Source organism: Epinephelus fuscoguttatus, linkage group LG3 (assembly GCF_011397635.1).
Source record: "Epinephelus fuscoguttatus linkage group LG3, E.fuscoguttatus.final_Chr_v1".
Classification (NCBI taxonomy): Eukaryota; Metazoa; Chordata; class Actinopteri; order Perciformes; family Serranidae; genus Epinephelus; species Epinephelus fuscoguttatus.
In genome coordinates, this window is record NC_064754.1 from 31,793,114 (window position 1) to 31,809,637 (window position 16,524).

Consider the following 16,524-nt stretch of genomic DNA (forward strand, 5'->3'; position numbering starts at 1 on the left):
AGTGTCAGGATGAAGTCACACTGTTCAGTCCTCCTTAAAAACTTGAATGATTCTGCAGGGATTTGCATTCACGTGACCTGAGAGGCGCGCTGTGCATTGGACCGTTCACCGTCACATGGCCGGAAGTTGAAAACGAAGCGGTTGAAGCTGTGCTTTTAAAATAAAAACAAACCCCGCTGGCCTTTTGCCTTTTTTTATTAGCCATATAATTCACATATAATGCTGCGTATATTTTAAATAAACGACACTCGCCGTCGCGACAGACTGAATGAACTGCGATGAGGGGGAAAGTTAAAACTGAAATGTAAATTCATCGAACCTGGGTGAGGATAAAGTGTTAACTTAGCGTGAACAGCTAGCTAGCTAACTGTTTTCTATCTAACGTTAACTGATATTTCCACTACAAGCATGCGCTTTTAGACATTATTTATTAGGAAATATCCCCAAATTTAACAAAATTGTATGTATTTGAGTTTATGTCGCAGCCGTTTTCCTTGACTTGTGCAGCAAAGCAGTAATACTGGCTCTTAAATCTTGCTAACGTGTTGTGTTGGAGCAAATTAAACTATCCACCAGTCACAGGGAGCCCTTGTGATCTCTGAACCCAATGTGGACTCCAACTTAAACCATCTCTCTTTGCAGGCTGGCCGTTACAGCTGGGGGCATGCTGGCATGGCCTTTTAATGTGAGACGAAGTGCACCGTCATGGATGACTCGGATCAGGATTTTGTAGATCTCTGCTCAAAGCTGTTGAGACGAGTCCGTAAGAAACCAGGTGAGTCCAGACAGCCGAGGAAGGCAGAGCGTCAGCCCTCCAGCCAGGCAAGCGATGGAGACAAGAGGAGGAGAAATAACAGAAGAGATGGTGACTCTGGGTCCCAGCCTGTTTGTACTGGTGCAGAGGAGCGTGTGCTCTGTGGGGGGACTGGACATGATTCAGGAGATGCTGAGTCGTCATCAGGTGTGCCTTCAGCAGCAGCAGGACCCAGAGCTGAGAGACGTTTGTCGGCGAAAGACAAAGTACTCCACAGGATGCAACAGTTCAAGAGAGTCAGTCCGCAGAGGATGGTGCTCAAGGACAAGAGCCAGCCCACAAACCATGAGAACGACAGTGCTGCTGCTGCTGCTCCTCCTCCTCCTCCTCCTCCTCCTCCACCTCTGACTCAAGGACAAGGTGAGATGACATGATGCTCCTGGCACAGATTGTGCAGCGCTGTTTCCAAGTGAACAGAGGGAATAGGCCTACAGCTTTTTCAAGACTGTAAAAAAAATATGTAATCATCATCATCCATAGGTCATATTTATCCTTGTTTTGTTGGGTTTATATTTATCTGCCTTTAATGCACCTTGATGTCACATGCAGGACACAAAACTGCACTCACAATTGGCATGGTCGTATAAGCTTGTCCCTATTGTGCTAATGTGGCAGCATTTAGATGATCACTGTCAGTGCTTTTAGATGACATTTACTAACAAGCACACCATGAGAAATAACTTTTTTATCCTGAGCTGTGCAGAAGTGCGCAGTACAGAGTTGGAGGAGTGCAAATACAAATAGTGCAATATACAAGGACTGTAAAACATCGTAGAAAAAACAAATGTGTAACAAATATAAATACAACGTGTAGCAAATAGACTCTGAGATACTTGAACTCCCTCGCTTCTGAAGATTTCAATTTACTGGTCCATCTACGTCCCAACCCTCACCTACGGTCATGTTCTATGGGTTGTGACCGAAAGAATAATATCGTGACACAGTCAACTATTCTGCAATAATCAAATTTGAGATAAAGAGTTTGAGATTCAACAATGATATCACAGTCTTCAATAAGATGAAACCATTAAATGTTACAAACTATAAAGATAAAAGCACAGTGCAATAAATAATAGCTCTGGATGATAAATAAAGTAGGGTTGTTTGTGTTTGTACAGTTTCAAATCTGAGGTAGTTGGTGTGCGGCTTTAGGAGTGCATGGTTAATACAGAATGCTCAGGATTACGCCCATGATGTTTCCTTAATATAACATTAATGCTAAGATACAATTGGATCTATATCAAAACATTAACACATTAAAGCCACTAAACTCTATTGATATACCATCTCTAGTACAAATGTAACTTTAGCACACCCTTACTTGTATCTATATTTGCCACCTCCCCTCTGCACCCAGATACTCCAGAGTCTTTCAGCTCAGGTCTCCACCCGGAGCCCCAGGACAGCGATGAGGCTCTGGCCCTGCGACTGCAGCAGGAGCTGGACAGGGAGGCAGCAGAAGCCCAGACGGTCGACCTGGAGGACGGAGGCCTTTTCTTCTGTCAGATCTGCCAAAGAGATCTCTCACATATGACACCTGATGGGCGAACGCAGCATCTCAACAGGTTTGGACATTTACATTGTAGCCATTTGACTCATGCTCGTATCTGGAGTGAATTACAACAGTAAAATTAACTAGAATGATCCTTCTTTGCAGGTGTTTGGATGAGAGTGAAAAGACCGCCCCAGCCCCCCCTCCTCCACCTCCTGGGGTCCCCGACTGTCCCATCTGTGGCAAGAAGTTCAAGTCCCAGAAGAGTCGCTCGGCCCACCTCAAGCGCTGCTCCTCAGAAATGGGCGTCGCTCCGGCTGTGCTGCTGCAAGCTCTGCAGAGACAAACTGAGGAGACCCAGAGTGTCCCCACTGTTAACACAGTGTGAGTACACCTCAGTACCATAATACACCTCTGAGCTTCCCTGTCAGGGGCCGATCAGACCAATTAACAGACAAAGAATGTCGAACTTAAGATGATCATGTTTTATTGCTTGCAAACCTTGCTCATAATAGAAATAGCTTGCCTATCAGTTAATGTCAGATATAGTACTTACAGAGTTTAATCAGTCCTCTTACCTTTCGTCTGTTTTTCTCTTCAGCACACAGACTGGTGGCACTAAAAGAAAAGGCCCATCCAAGCCGGGCCTCCCAGCCAAGAAGAAGCCCAGGAAGAAGACTCCACCCCTGGACGAAGAAACCATGGTGGCCATGGCTCTGTCCTCCTCTCTGCTGGAACAACAGCAGCAGAGCGACAGGGAGTCAGAGATGTTACAAACTGCTGCCTCGCACATCTCTATGACTCCAGCGTTAAAGTGGAGGCCAGACGCAGGTGATGTAACATCACTGTATCAACAAAAAGATGTTTTTTGATGAAGCACTAACATACAGCAGGGAGTAAAAAAAAGTCAAAATTCTCCGCTTTCAGCTTTATAAATGCAATTTTCCTCAGGTTTCTCTACTCCTTTATGACAGTAAACTGCATATCTTTGGGTTGTGGACAAAACAAGACAATTGAGGGCGTCATCTTTGGCTTTTGCAGCATTTTCTGGCCTGAAACTGATGCTCGTTTCATACCATGGATTCAGAGCTGCTTGATTCTGATTGGCCATGGCGTTTGTATACTTGTACATAACTGTGCAGTAGCCACATGAATGCTGTGAGCTTCAGTTGTGTGTTGGCTTTGCTGGTTCTTGTAATGTAGCGCTAGGGGAGCTTGTTCAAAGCCAAAAGTGGTGCAACAAAAAGTTTCCAGTAACCAGTGTGTGTGATAGCTGGTAGGCGCCTGTGGTATAAACTAAAACTGCTAAGACTGAGAGATTTTTTTCTGTGGTTAGTTCAGTAGCTCATAAGTAAGCCACAGGGGTAAATGAATTTAGATAAGAGAGGTTATAGGAAGTAACAGCCCTCTTTGTCTTTGTAAGCAAACACCCGCTCCACTGAGGTGTCGCTGAGGAAGAAGCAGTACCAGCTCCAGAAGCTGATGGCTGAATGAATGAATGTGTAATGTGTTGTGAAACTCTCCAGAAGCCTTTTTACAGTTACACGTCTGTCGTATTTAATTTGAGAAACTCTTTAAATCCCTAGAGGCAGTTTTCATGTTTTCTTTTTGGTGCCGCAACAAATATTTTAGTCTGTGTGTATTGTGTGTCTGTGTTTGTTACCTTTGGCAAGGCCTGAAGCAGTGTACACACCACAACACAAATGCAAAGCACAAACTGTTCAAATAATTGGCTTCAGATCACAATGGTTTTATTTTCAGGACTACCAAAATTCACTTAGTTGACAAATTATTTAAAGATTATGTCGTAAATACCTGAGCTCTGTGCAAGTCTTTAGATGCCTCATCTGACCCCCTTCTCTGTCCTCTGCTCCTCTTGGTGCAGGTAAGGGGCGTGGGAAGAGGAAAAAGGGCGCCGTCCCCCGTCCTCCTCCTCTCCTCCTCGTCCAGGACGCCGAGGTGGCACTGGCGAGGCTGCAGGAACGAGTTTCTGCTCTCCTCCTACGCAGCCGGGCCCCGTCTCCACCCACCCCGACCCGCTGCCCCAGCAGTCTGCCAGGCTGGAGCGGTGCTGCCCCCCTCTGGCAGAAGAGCGCACTGCTGGACGGAGCCAACACCTGTCTGTCTGATTTCTACACCCCAGAGCTCAGAGAGTTCTTCATGCCTTGGGAGGCAGTGGCGGTGAGGAGACAGAAGACATGTTTATGTACTTTGTTGTTTGTTCTGTGTTGTTTGAAGTTATCAGTCACCTTTTGAGATGGAGAACCACACACTGTCTGGTAGTTCTGTCCTGTGGGTGGCTTAACACAAGTGCTGAAACTTTGAAAGAGAGATGCTGTGTTTTCTGTTATTAATCAGTAACTACTGCCAGTGGATCAAATTAATCATAGTGCTGTCCACCTGTAGACTGATGCAACCACCTCCAGCACCGTCAACAAGCTTGAGTCTTCCTTCCGACCTGTGAGTGAAGGAACTCCTGTCACAGAGACCAGGGCCTCCATCCTGCCATCCTCCACCCAGACAGCCTCCTCTTCCCAGACGGCTCTCTCCACACCGGGGACAGGCCGGGCACTCCTGATGGACCTGATGGAGCTGGTCGAAGACGGCGCGACCCTCACCCAGTATGGTCACACTGCTCCAGGCCCTGACACAGGTAACACACTCACACACATGGCTGTAATCCATGGTTTATGGCTGCTGGGAGAAGATTTGCCTTCAGGGCTTTCAGCCAGATAATCCTGAAGTTTTGGGGAAAAGATGATGGTTTGGGCTCAAATGAAAAGATTTCTCCAGCAACAAAAAAAGCCCTGAAGGCTAACATATTCCTTGTTCTGTTTTATGAGTGTTAGTGGAGTCAGTTTAAAGTAAACTTAACTGCACTTAACCAGTTAGAATTATTTACAGTTACGTGTTTGTTGGTGTTAACTTTTTATCTTTTATGGCCAAAAGCAAAACAGAAAGGGGTGGCAGCTTCTTCTGTGCCGGCGCTGCAGCTGAGTCTTCTGTATAAACTGGCATATAATATCATATTGTGACAAAATCAGTGATTTATACCTCTAGTTCTAATGTTAAAGTGACAAAATTGTAACTTTAAAATCTTTCTTTATAGTTTTCCTGCATGCAAATGTAGTTTGGTTTTATCTTAAAATATTTGTCCTTCAGTTGTGTTTATTATCCTTTAGCTATGCATTAAGTGCATAAATATTTGCTTGTGCATAAATATTAAGTTCATAAATGTTTGCTTTGTGTTTGTTTTCATACCATAGTGTCCCACAACCACAGTCACTTATCTTTCAAATAATTATGTGTAAAGAAGCCTGGAAAATATGTTGCTTAAAAGTCATGTATCTTTTTGTTAATATATATAGTATGTAAGAAAATCACTTTTAACTGCTCTAATCTGGTTTAGAAATCTGTGTTGCTTTGTAGTTTTACACTGTCATGGAGTTAGGCGATACAGAGAAGAACAATATTAATACATTTTTGACCAAATGCTTTGATATCAATATTTCAAGGGTATTGTAAGGTTGAGGATTGCTTTTACAAAATATTTATACAATGAGATTTTTGATAAATAATCATCAGCATTATGGATTTAATGACTAAGTGGGTAAAGTCAAATAGTAGAAAAGCAAGAACAGTCTGGTAAATTCAGAAAATTACATCACTTTATTGTAATTCAGCCTTTAAACCTGGGAAAAAAGCACTTCTAATATTGATATTTAAAAAAACCTAAGATAATATCTAGTCTCATTATCATGATATTGATGTAACATCAATACATTGCACAGCCATGCTCTGTTGTAACCCATGGGAGTAACTCAACAACTCAAATTGTTACAAACTGTAGGGCTGGGCGATAAATCGATTTTATCGATTAATTTGAATTTGTAGTTTAGGCTGATTTGTTTTAATGAAAATCGAGTTTCTCTTTAAAATCCGCCACCGCCGCTCCACGCTGGGCTCCCGTAGTCACACCTCCCCCCCGCGCGCTTGACACACAAACAACATGGCAGTGAGTGGGGAAGAACTCGCTCTCAAGAAAGGGAACAAGTTCTTCAGCGCTTTTGTGTGCTCACCTGTGTCTGTGTGTGTGCGCGACACAGAGAGCAGAGGAATTTAGACACGCACCGTGTAGGGACAGAAATGACATGCCATTGTGTAAATAAGATAAATAAGTGTTGACAACGCCAAGCTGGCAGACCCCCGAACCGTAGTAGACCTCCGAAGACCATTAGCTCCTTTAGCTTGTGTTAGCTCGTTGTGGCAACAACGGGACTCCGTCTGCGTTACAGAACGGCACTTTATTTTCAGCACTGCAGGGATGACGCACAGCCTCTCTCATCAGTGTCTGACTTTTACATAGAGGGAAATAACTCAAGAACAGCATGCAGAACTGCGTAGGCTTCTTCACTGTGGCTGCTCGATGTAAACAACATAACACATGCCTCACTTTCTTCCTGGGGCGCATCCGTCTGACGTCACACACCACACCTGGTGCACTAACGTCTCATACCTCCTACATCAACTACACACACACACACACACACACACACATCAGGCTCAGCCTGTAACATAAGGCTATTTAGTTTGTTTAATAAAAGGACAAGATATAGACCTGTTCTCTAGGAAAGGTAACCTTAAATGACTTCTGTTGTGATCCAATATGATGGTAGGGGAAACACTGCCGTATGATAAGAAAGGGGTCTGGTGGAATGCGATCACAGATGCAGTTGCCATGTATATTGCAAGAGATGTGGTGCCCATATATAGGCTCCCGTGGAAAAGCCAGGGTTTATTCACATGCTGAACGTTTTGGACTCCAGGTATGTGCTACCAGGCCGCAATTTTTTTTTTAACTAGGAGGGGAAAAAATCGATTTAAATCATGAAATCTGAGATTTTTTTTTTAGGCCATATCGCCCAGCCCTATTACATAGTGACTTAACTGGTCATCAGTTCAGATTCCTGATTGTCTTTGTTCTCACAGACAAAAGTGTCAGTCAGAACGCAAATCTCCGTCTGAGCGGCTTCCTCCTGGAGGAGTCGGAGGAGCAGGCTGACTTCTGTGTGAGCGGCTTCCTACCAGACACAACACACACACATTCAGACGCTGCCTGCAGCCGAGAGAGGAGGACAACTGTTCAGGCAGGAGCGGATAAAGACGGAAGCGGCCACCGATCAGTAAGACCTTATTCTGACATTTTCAACCTGCATCCTGAATTCTGATCTTTTTCATACTTTGTCTCTGACTTCATCTCATCTGCTGCATTTCTGTGTAGTATCTCTTGTCTCTTTGGATGCATGTCTCTGCATCACAGTCCTGTAAGTCCTTTATGTTTTCTGACAGAGATTCTCCAAACTGAGATGATACATGCCACATGGCACGTCTTGTCTGTTGTGCACTCTTTGTGCATTTAGATATTAATCCGGCAGTTCACTGACCCCAAGTGTTTCCTGCTGGTGTTTCCTCTGTAGGTGGCGCTGTCCAGACTTGCTTCAGACCTGAGCAGCATGGTGAACAACCCTCAGCTCAGTGACCTGCAGCTCCAGGTGGACAGCGGAGAGGTCTACTTTGCTCATTCCTTCATGGTGTATGCTCGATGCCCCCTGCTGGCAGAAATGGTAACAATTTATCAGTGTGTGTGTTGCTGTAAGGCACAACCCTGCAAATATATGAACCAAGGCTGCAGACGAATAGTTAAAAAAAACCAAAACATTATGTGTCTTTTCCTCACCACTTTTCCATAACCTCTATGGAAAACGTCATGAGGTCAAGAAAAGATGTGAAGGAGAGTGCATAAGGTCTTAGGAAAAGAGAATCTGACTGTACTTACACAAGGCTACATAATTATGGACGGCAGATGTCAATGACGTGGGTCACTTTAAAGTGTTGCTGCCACATGGAACTGTGGGACGGTATTATCTCCTCGACTTTCATAAAGGATGGTCCAGTGCACTCCATGCTAAAGGAGAAAAGAAAGGAAGCACTGAAGCTCCTCTGCTTAGCATTTAGAAAATTTGACCAGCTCTCATCATGGCTGCGACATAGATACTTCTGGGTCATTTCACTCAGTGAGGAACCTTCCTAAGCAAAAAAAGACTATTTGACTGTGGCCCAGGACTGTGTTTAATATGTATAAGTCCATTTTCATGGACAGCTGTTAAATCATACATGTACAGTAGCATAAGTGGAAGACGACGCACTAACAGGATATAAAGACTTAAGTCTGTCACATAAACATTTAGTTTGTTAAATTAAATACATTTTAACATTCCATCATCGTTTCTCCTTCATCCTCTGCTCCTTTCACAGGTTCATGAAAGTGGTTTTGGGGTGCGGGAGGAAGGCATGCCTGCGACCCAGAGGGTGTTGATGAATGACGTCCCGGGACAGGCGGTGTTTGCTTTGCTGCGGTATCTCTACACAGCTCGCTGCGCCATCCCAGAATCACTTCGTCCTCACATGCTGGAACTGGCATCCAGGTTTTTATGCATCTATACCATTTTTGTCTTTGGAATCAAAAGTTTTGGTCCACCTCTGGACAAGCTTATCTGGTGACCCTCAGGTTTTTGATCGGATGTGTTATATTTCATGCTGAGCAGGGTAAAGCGTAAAGCATCAGCTCGGATTTTACTTAATAGTTCATAACAGGTCAAGTTCAAGAGCATGTATATGAAAATTATTTAAACATTCCTATGGTTAACTCCAGCGTTGTGACTCCTCTCTTCTCTTGTTGTGTTTTTTTAAGGTTTGACTTGCAGGAGCTACAGCAGCTTTGTGAGCTCCACCAAGAGGATGCAGCGCCTCCAGGGGACGAGGAGGACTACATAAACCAGGAGGAGAATGTCAACAACCAAACAGACCAGGCCCTCATGGTGCTGCTACGCTCCATGTGGGGTGAGGAAGATGAAGACGACGAGGGCACGGACACAGACGGAGGAAGGGACAAAGAGAGAGACTTGGAAGGAGATCATCATGGCGACGACCTCGCATCAGGCGACGGGGAGATCAGTGAGGAGAAAGTGAATGAGGATGAGCTGGAGGAGATTTATGAGTTTGCTGCCACACAGAGAAAGAGGGAGGAGGAGAAGGACAGCATGGAAGAGGAGGAAGAGGAGAGGGTAGATGAGGAAGAAGATGGAGTAGAAGTGTTCACAAAACTGACGGAACCCAGACGAAGCTCAGCAGGCTTCAGCATTAAGAAAAAATCTCAACTTGAGCCAGACCCCAGCCTGGACCGCAGCTACAGCCGCCTCTTCTCAGAATCCTGGGGGGTCTACGAGGAAGAAGAGCCTTCCTCTTCACCTTCTACTTCCCACTCTGCTAAGGCACACACTTCTCAATCCCAACAACACCAGTTTCCTCATAAACCCTTATCTGAACTGTCCGGCAGAACTTTGCTTCAGTCTTCAGCAAGCGTAGCTGGCGACCTTTCCCCCAGCCCTCCACCCAGTGCATCCAACCTGCCTATTCCAGGCCAGTCCCCTGGTGAAGCAGGTGACTGGGGTGGTGGTGGAGATGAGGGAACAGATGCTTTGAAGCGGGAAAGCCAAGGTCCTCGTAGTATCTGTGTCCCTTTTTCTCCTGATTCGTCTCAGGATAAGAAGGAACCTGAAGTCATCATTTTATCTGACTCAAGTGAGGAGATGGAGGTAGTTCTTAGTTCCCGTAGTCCTTCACCAAATTCCCCTTGCGTCGTCCAGAACTTGCAGAGCTACACCCAGATCAAACCTCAGCCAGTCCTGAAACCTAATGAACCTACCCAGAAGGATAAACAGTCTAGTAGTTTAGAGATTAGTCCTCATGATTCAGCTGCAGCGCCGGCTCAAAGTCGTCTAGATGACCAGGATCTTTTAGGCTGTTCTCCAGAAGTGTCCTGGCTGATCCCGTCCACACCGGTCCAGCCCGTAAGAAGCTCCACAACCAGCTCCACTCAGACCAAAAGCAGCATGTGCAGGACGCAGCTGTTCCCTCGAGTCGACACTTCCTCACACTCATCTTCTGCTTTCTCCTCTCCTGCTTTACCTCTCAACAACAGACTGCAGACGTCCAACAGTTCAACCAGAGCTTCTGCCTACGTTGCCCCAACACAGGGAAGTGTTCCCAAATTAAAACTGGACGAGACCAGTAGCGCCAGCTTGGATCTCAACCTTCCTTCTAAACGAACCACTAGTTGTGATTGGAGTAAAGATAGAGGAGTACTTGCAGCACCCCCGTGCCAACCTAAGCCCTCAACCATGACTTCCTTACAGGATACACCCCTCCATGCCCAGCTGCAGCCTTACAGCAGCACTCCCCTCCACACAGAGCTCCATAAGGCCCCCGTTCCTTTTGGCACCTCCCCTCTCCATAGCAACCTCGATAAGCAGAGGTCAACAAGTCAAGGAAAGCCATCTGAAAGCCCGGAGAAGACTGAGTTAGGGAGCTTTCATCTCTCCCACCTGTCTGACCCGTCAGAGCCACCCTCGTCTACCTCTCACAGAGGTCTTCAAAGTTCACAGAGGCACAGCGGGTCCTCTAGTCAAAGCCGACACTCTGTTGAGTCCAGCAGTCACAACAACACAGATGAGCTCAAGAGCAAGGGGATTAGAGATGAGGAAGGAGAAGTAGAGACAGAGTGTGAAAATAAAGGAGAGAAGGAAGAAGCAGAAACTGGATTGGCAGAAGCTGCTGAATCCAGTTTACAGCAGAGCTTCATGGACGAGCCCCCCATAGCTTTCAACGACTCGTGGGGTTTCGACGCCTGTGCAGACGTAGATGCGAACCCAGGCTGCTTCAGTCTGAGGCTGGAGGACAGCGGAGCTTCCAGCCAGCAAGGAGAGCGCAGCCTGGGACAACGAGAAACAGCCAGGTCACCCTCTTCTGTCGCCTGTCGACCTTCACCGTCCAAACACAGTGTCCATTTACTAAACAGCCACAGCAGTGTGACTGCATCCAAAGCTCACAGCACACAACCATCCAGCAGTGAACAGGCTCATTCAGACCTTTCCTTTACTCCTTCACCACCTAACCCCACCACCCGGACCCCACCAGAGATCAGCAACAGCCTCCTGGACTCCAAAGTATGGGACAGCTGGGAGGAGGAAGAGGAGGAGGAGGCTCTTCCTCTATCTCAAAGGGCGGATCCTTCAGTTCAGATCAAAACACCAGGTAAGTCATGACTGCTGTACTTTCTGTAAGTCACTGGAATTCAGTATCTGAGGTTTTGAAAAATCCATCCTGCCAACAGTGATATTATTTTTTGAGCAGACAGATACGCTGATTAATGTCAACATGCCTTCACAAGAGACTGGTTACGATTTCCATATCTTAAAGCATTAAAGAGTAAAACTGTAGCTGTTTGACAGAATCACATTTCCTCGATTAATATGCACATTTCTGCTGAAAGGTGTTTGGATCATCTGCTCTACAAAGCAGTCTGTGGTGTAAGTATGAAGTTGGTATTTCACTTCATGAGTTATTATTGTATTCCCAAGACTCTCATACATGTACACAAACAGGTAGAAACAAACTGGTAGGGCTACAACTAACGATTATTTTCATTGTCGACTAATCTGTCGATTATTTCTTCGATTAGTCGACTAATCATTTCATCGAAAAATATGTTAAAATGTTGAAAAATGTCGGTCTGTCTCTCCCAAACCCCAAAATCATGTCATCATGTTTCGTACTCACGCCAAAGGGATTTAGTTCACCGTCATGGGAGAGTGTGTAAAGCTGCCAATATTTGAACGTAAGAAGCTGCAATAAGAGTATTTTGGGGTACTTTTATAGTCGATTAATCATCGATTAGTCATCAATTAGTCGACTAATCGTTGCAGCCCTACAAACTGGTAATATTGGTGGAGATTCTCATTCATCCAAGTCATGGCAATCTTAAGTGTTATATCGTAGGCACCTGGACTTGCTTGAGTTTCTTGAAGACGTTTCACCTCTCATCCAAGAGGCTTCTTCAGTTCTAACAGACTGGTGCAGACACACAGTTTAAAGCCAGTGACTCCGACTGCTAAAATGATATAACAGCCAAATGTAGATATTAATTGTTTGAGGCCTTCTCGAGTTGCTGACACTGATTTATTGATTGTTTCTATGCCCGTTTTTAATAAAAAAAACTAAAACAATGAATCCATTAATTGATTAGTCAGAATTAATTGACAACAATTCTGATAATTGATTAAATTTAGGCCTGCATCTGACCATTGTTTTATCAATGCCTATCACAGTTTTCTAAATTCCACATCTTTACACATCTTGTTTTGTCTAATCAACATTCTAATAACTCCAAAATATTCAATTTACTGTCACAGAAGGTGTTTTGGTAGGAAAAAAAATGACTCAATAAGCAGTTAAAATAGTTGCTAATTTAAATTTCTCTCAAACAAATCAATGAACCCACATTTTGTATCAGCTCTAATTAAATGCTTAGAGTTCCAGTGTGTTGGGTTTAGGGGCATGTGTTGGGATAAATGGTATTTAATAATAGTATATGCCATTATAATATAATAAGTGTGTTTTCTTTAGTTTAAAATCAACTGAAACTAAGATTGTGTGTTTGTTACCTTCGAATAAGCCATTTATATCTAGATACAGAGTGGGTCGTCCTCCATGGAGTCTGACATGCTTTCTCTAGTAGCCCTGAACGAAAAAGACAAACCCTGGCTCTAGATAGGTCCAGTCCCGTTTTTTGGACTTCATGTAAGCTACCTCAGTTCTCCTACACGCTTGGAAAACAGGAGCCGTTTCAGTTCTGCAGCCTCACTGCTAGATGTCACTAAATCCTGCACACGAGACCTTTAAGCCCACTGTCACCAAGAACACTGTTCATCCTCTGGCTCCAGATTCTCCAATAAGGATCTGCTCTTTTATGTCATTGTAACTACTTTTTGGGGTTTTGAACTGTTGGATGGACAAAACAAGACATTTAAAAAAAATGTTTGAACATAAAACATAAAGACCTAACAATATGATTCATGAACAACATGACTCAGTGATTCATGGACAGTGATTCACGTATGCTCTGATGAAGGTCTGATAGACTGAAAGCTCAAAGCGAAACACTGCATAGATGTGACTTAGCAGAAGGTTTTTTCCACCAGTTGGACTTAGTGATGTTTCAGCACCTTGCTAAGACTAAGCTTGGTGGAGCGGTTGTTGTCCTGCATCATGGACTAAACAATAAATTCATGGATAAATGAATCAATAATGAAATCAGTCCTTAGTTTCAGCCCTCCTTTTTTTGTTGGGTGCAGCACTTTTTTTATTCCATGGATAACTGGCCAAACGTAGATAACATTGTGGGACATCTCAGTGTTTGTTGCTCATTAAGAGATCTTTCAGCTTTCTAATATTGTCAGCGGCAGATTTTAGGTTTTGGTGTCAGTCCCAGAATAACACTGCAGCTCCAGAACCCAGTGATTTCAGTAAGCTGCTGCATCCACAGCCACACTTTTGTTCAGTCACACAATCTGGCTAAATAGTTATAGTATAATTACAGTTTGTCCACATGCCCACCTTTCTATAAAAACAACTAGTCCATGTGTGCCTTTGGTTTTGCTCGAAATACTGTAAACTGTAGTTAATTACTGAAGGAAAACAGGTTCATCAACTTAAACCAGTATTACGCTCTGAACACAGTGTAAATGATACCTTGCAGTGTTAATTCAGGTGCATAAATCAGACTGTAGTCTTAAATAATGTCTTCTTGTTTGTGTCTCCACAGTGACATCACACAATAAAAGACGTCGCACCCTGGTGCCCATCACCCCACTGCCCCACTACTCTGACATGGACACGCCGGAGCTCAAGAACAAGCTCAACAGGTCAGCAGGTTCACTCTCATCCCAGCCCTGACGTTACAGAAAGGGTGACGAAGGGCCACTGTGTTTTTGTCTAATAAAGGCAATTAACTGAGGAGCCTATCCAGTTACCTCCCGCTGTGTCTCTGTCAACTTAGTCTGTCTGGCTCTGAACTCTGTCTCAGGCTGCTTTCCTCTCGTCCATCTGTCAGTTCGTCTGCCCTCACTTACTTTCCTTTCCCATGCAGGTTTGGTGTTCGGCCTTTACCGAAGCGCCAGATGATCCTCAAACTGAAAGAGATCCACCAGTACACCCACCAGCTGGTCAGCTCTGACTCTGAGGATGAGGCGCCGTCAGCGGGCCGCACAGTTCGGATGAAGCAGCCGCCCACTGGTTCAGAGGCTCCTGGCAACAGGCCGGTCTCCTGCACCCAGAGAGTGAAGTTTAAAGAGCCGAGAGCCCCCGCTGCCATCTCCCCTCTGAAAGCCAGCAGAGAGGAGGAAGCAGAGCTGCTGTCTGCTTCTCAGGGCTCCAACACCTCGTCAACTGCTGCCAGTGAAGAATCTGAAAGGTACTGTGTGCGTTTAAGTGCGTGGATCATCTCGTAACCGCACACTTAAGGCATCGAACATTCTGTTTTTGTTGCCAGGCATATTTTCGGAGACATCAGTCAATATTTTGTACACTCATGTTCAAATGATGGCATCAGTAGAAGTCCTGTCACACAGCACACACCTGCACAGGTTGTACCAATGTGGTGTCCTTTAAATACGTTGACATACAAAATATAGAAAAATATGTAACAGAGTCGAGTGAGCTTTGAGAAAAACTGTCAAACTTTTTATGGTATCACCGTCTTAAATTTAAGTTTTTTATCCTTTGCTTTGTTGCATATAATTGTAAAATTCAGTATCTTTGGGTTTTGGACTTTGGTCAACCAAAAGAAGTCATGTGTATTAGAGTGGCATCAAAGACACAGTGGCACCAAGAGGACAATTTACAAACTACAGTTATCAGCAGAACTTGGCTCACTAGTGGCCGATGGCTAGGCAGCCTCCACCAGTCACACAGGGACGTGATCCAACCGGAGCAGTGGGTACAGCTCCAGAGACAGCAGGTCCCTTTTGGCCTCTGTCTGAATGTACTGTTCATTTTAAGGCACATTAACATGAAGTTTCTGGCTGAACCCCAGCAGTGGGGGCAGCGCTATAACCCTGAAAATGTGACTGAGTGAATGCCACCACTTTCTATTTCAAATTAAAAGCCCTTGTTTCCACAGTCCAGCAGCTATCTGCTTTCTCCTGCTACAAACTACTATTATTATGTTGACCTTTAAAAATCAGTCGACCTCTTACGTGTCTATATATGTGACATTAGGCTCATTAGGTGTTTTTTTTTTTGTTTTTTTACATTTGATTGACAAAATGATATTTAAGAAAACAATCTCTTCTGAGAGTAATTGTTAGATTCAGCTCTAGTTGGCAGCATTCATTCATGTTTATGAAATATACTGTCTTTGGAATCAAGTTTCAACTTGTCTTGTGAGCAGTTAGTGTTTCCAGTTGACACAACATTTTTGGAGGCATATGTATAAGATTTAAAGGAGCAGTGTGTAAGATTTAAGGGAATTTAGTGGCGGCTAAAACTGTGAATGGCCCCATCTAGAGCCAGTGTGTAGTTCTGGACCCACTCCCTTTGTAGATATAAACTGCTCATTCTAAGGTAACAAAACACAACTATTCTTATTTTCAGATGATTATACACTAATGAAAACACACTTGTGTTATATTCCATTTTTGCAAACATATCCCCCTGTTGTATAGGTGTCTGTACAATGACAATAAATCGAATCTTAAATCCTTCACATTGGAGTGTTAAGAGAAGCCTAACACTCTTTCCAGCTTCTTTTTAAATTCAGGTTGTAAGACAGTGTATAACTGTCACGTAAATATGGTACTTATAGCTTTGAATAAAAATATCATAAATTCGTTATGTGCGTCTAACCACTTTGCTGTCTCTCAGCAGGTCCAACCCAGAGCTGTGCCTCTCCTCCGACTCAGACAGCGACGGTGGCATCTCTGCCTCCCAGTCAGCGAACCGCCTTCAGGATCGCCTCCAGGCTGTGCGCTCCTTCATCCTGTCTGACTCCGCACTGTACAGTCAGATCCTCCAGTACCAGCCTCTGGTCTTGTCCCAGCTCCAGGAGCGACTCAAAGCAGCAGGGATCCGCCTGGGTGCCACCAAGCTGGCAGACTACCTGGACTCCCAGTGCATCACCTTCACCACAGCCAAGCCGGGCCACTCCGCACCCAGCCGCAGGCGGGGCAGGAAGACAGGCAAGGGGGCAAAGGTCGCGGGTGGAAGCACAGCAGGCAGGAAAAAGGCTATTACAGCTATGATTTAAAACTTTTTGAATGCA

The 16,524-nt window shown here is 44.6% G+C and overlaps 1 protein-coding gene and 1 long non-coding RNA gene across 2 annotated transcripts; one reads left to right on the forward strand and one right to left on the reverse strand.

The window, feature by feature from the left end:
- Positions 1–51: 51 nt before the first annotated feature.
- slx4 (SLX4 structure-specific endonuclease subunit homolog (S. cerevisiae)) lies at positions 52–16,509 on the forward strand. The gene is made up of 14 exons (XM_049571648.1): positions 52–323; positions 643–1,174; positions 2,172–2,379; positions 2,472–2,690; positions 2,908–3,137; positions 4,192–4,487; positions 4,713–4,959; positions 7,296–7,489; positions 7,784–7,930; positions 8,622–8,791; positions 9,058–11,459; positions 14,029–14,128; positions 14,353–14,676; positions 16,131–16,509. Exons 2-14 carry the CDS (start codon positions 706–708, stop codon positions 16,507–16,509), a joined length of 5,385 nt encoding a protein of 1,794 aa, XP_049427605.1. The 5' UTR covers positions 52–323; positions 643–705.
- Positions 2,567–4,251, reverse strand: LOC125885848 (uncharacterized). Its single transcript, XR_007448944.1, has 3 exons — positions 4,122–4,251; positions 2,863–3,034; positions 2,567–2,653 (listed from the first exon to the last, which is right to left on the reverse strand). It is a non-coding gene; the product is annotated as an uncharacterized LOC125885848 (long non-coding RNA).
- Positions 16,510–16,524: the final 15 nt, after the last annotated feature.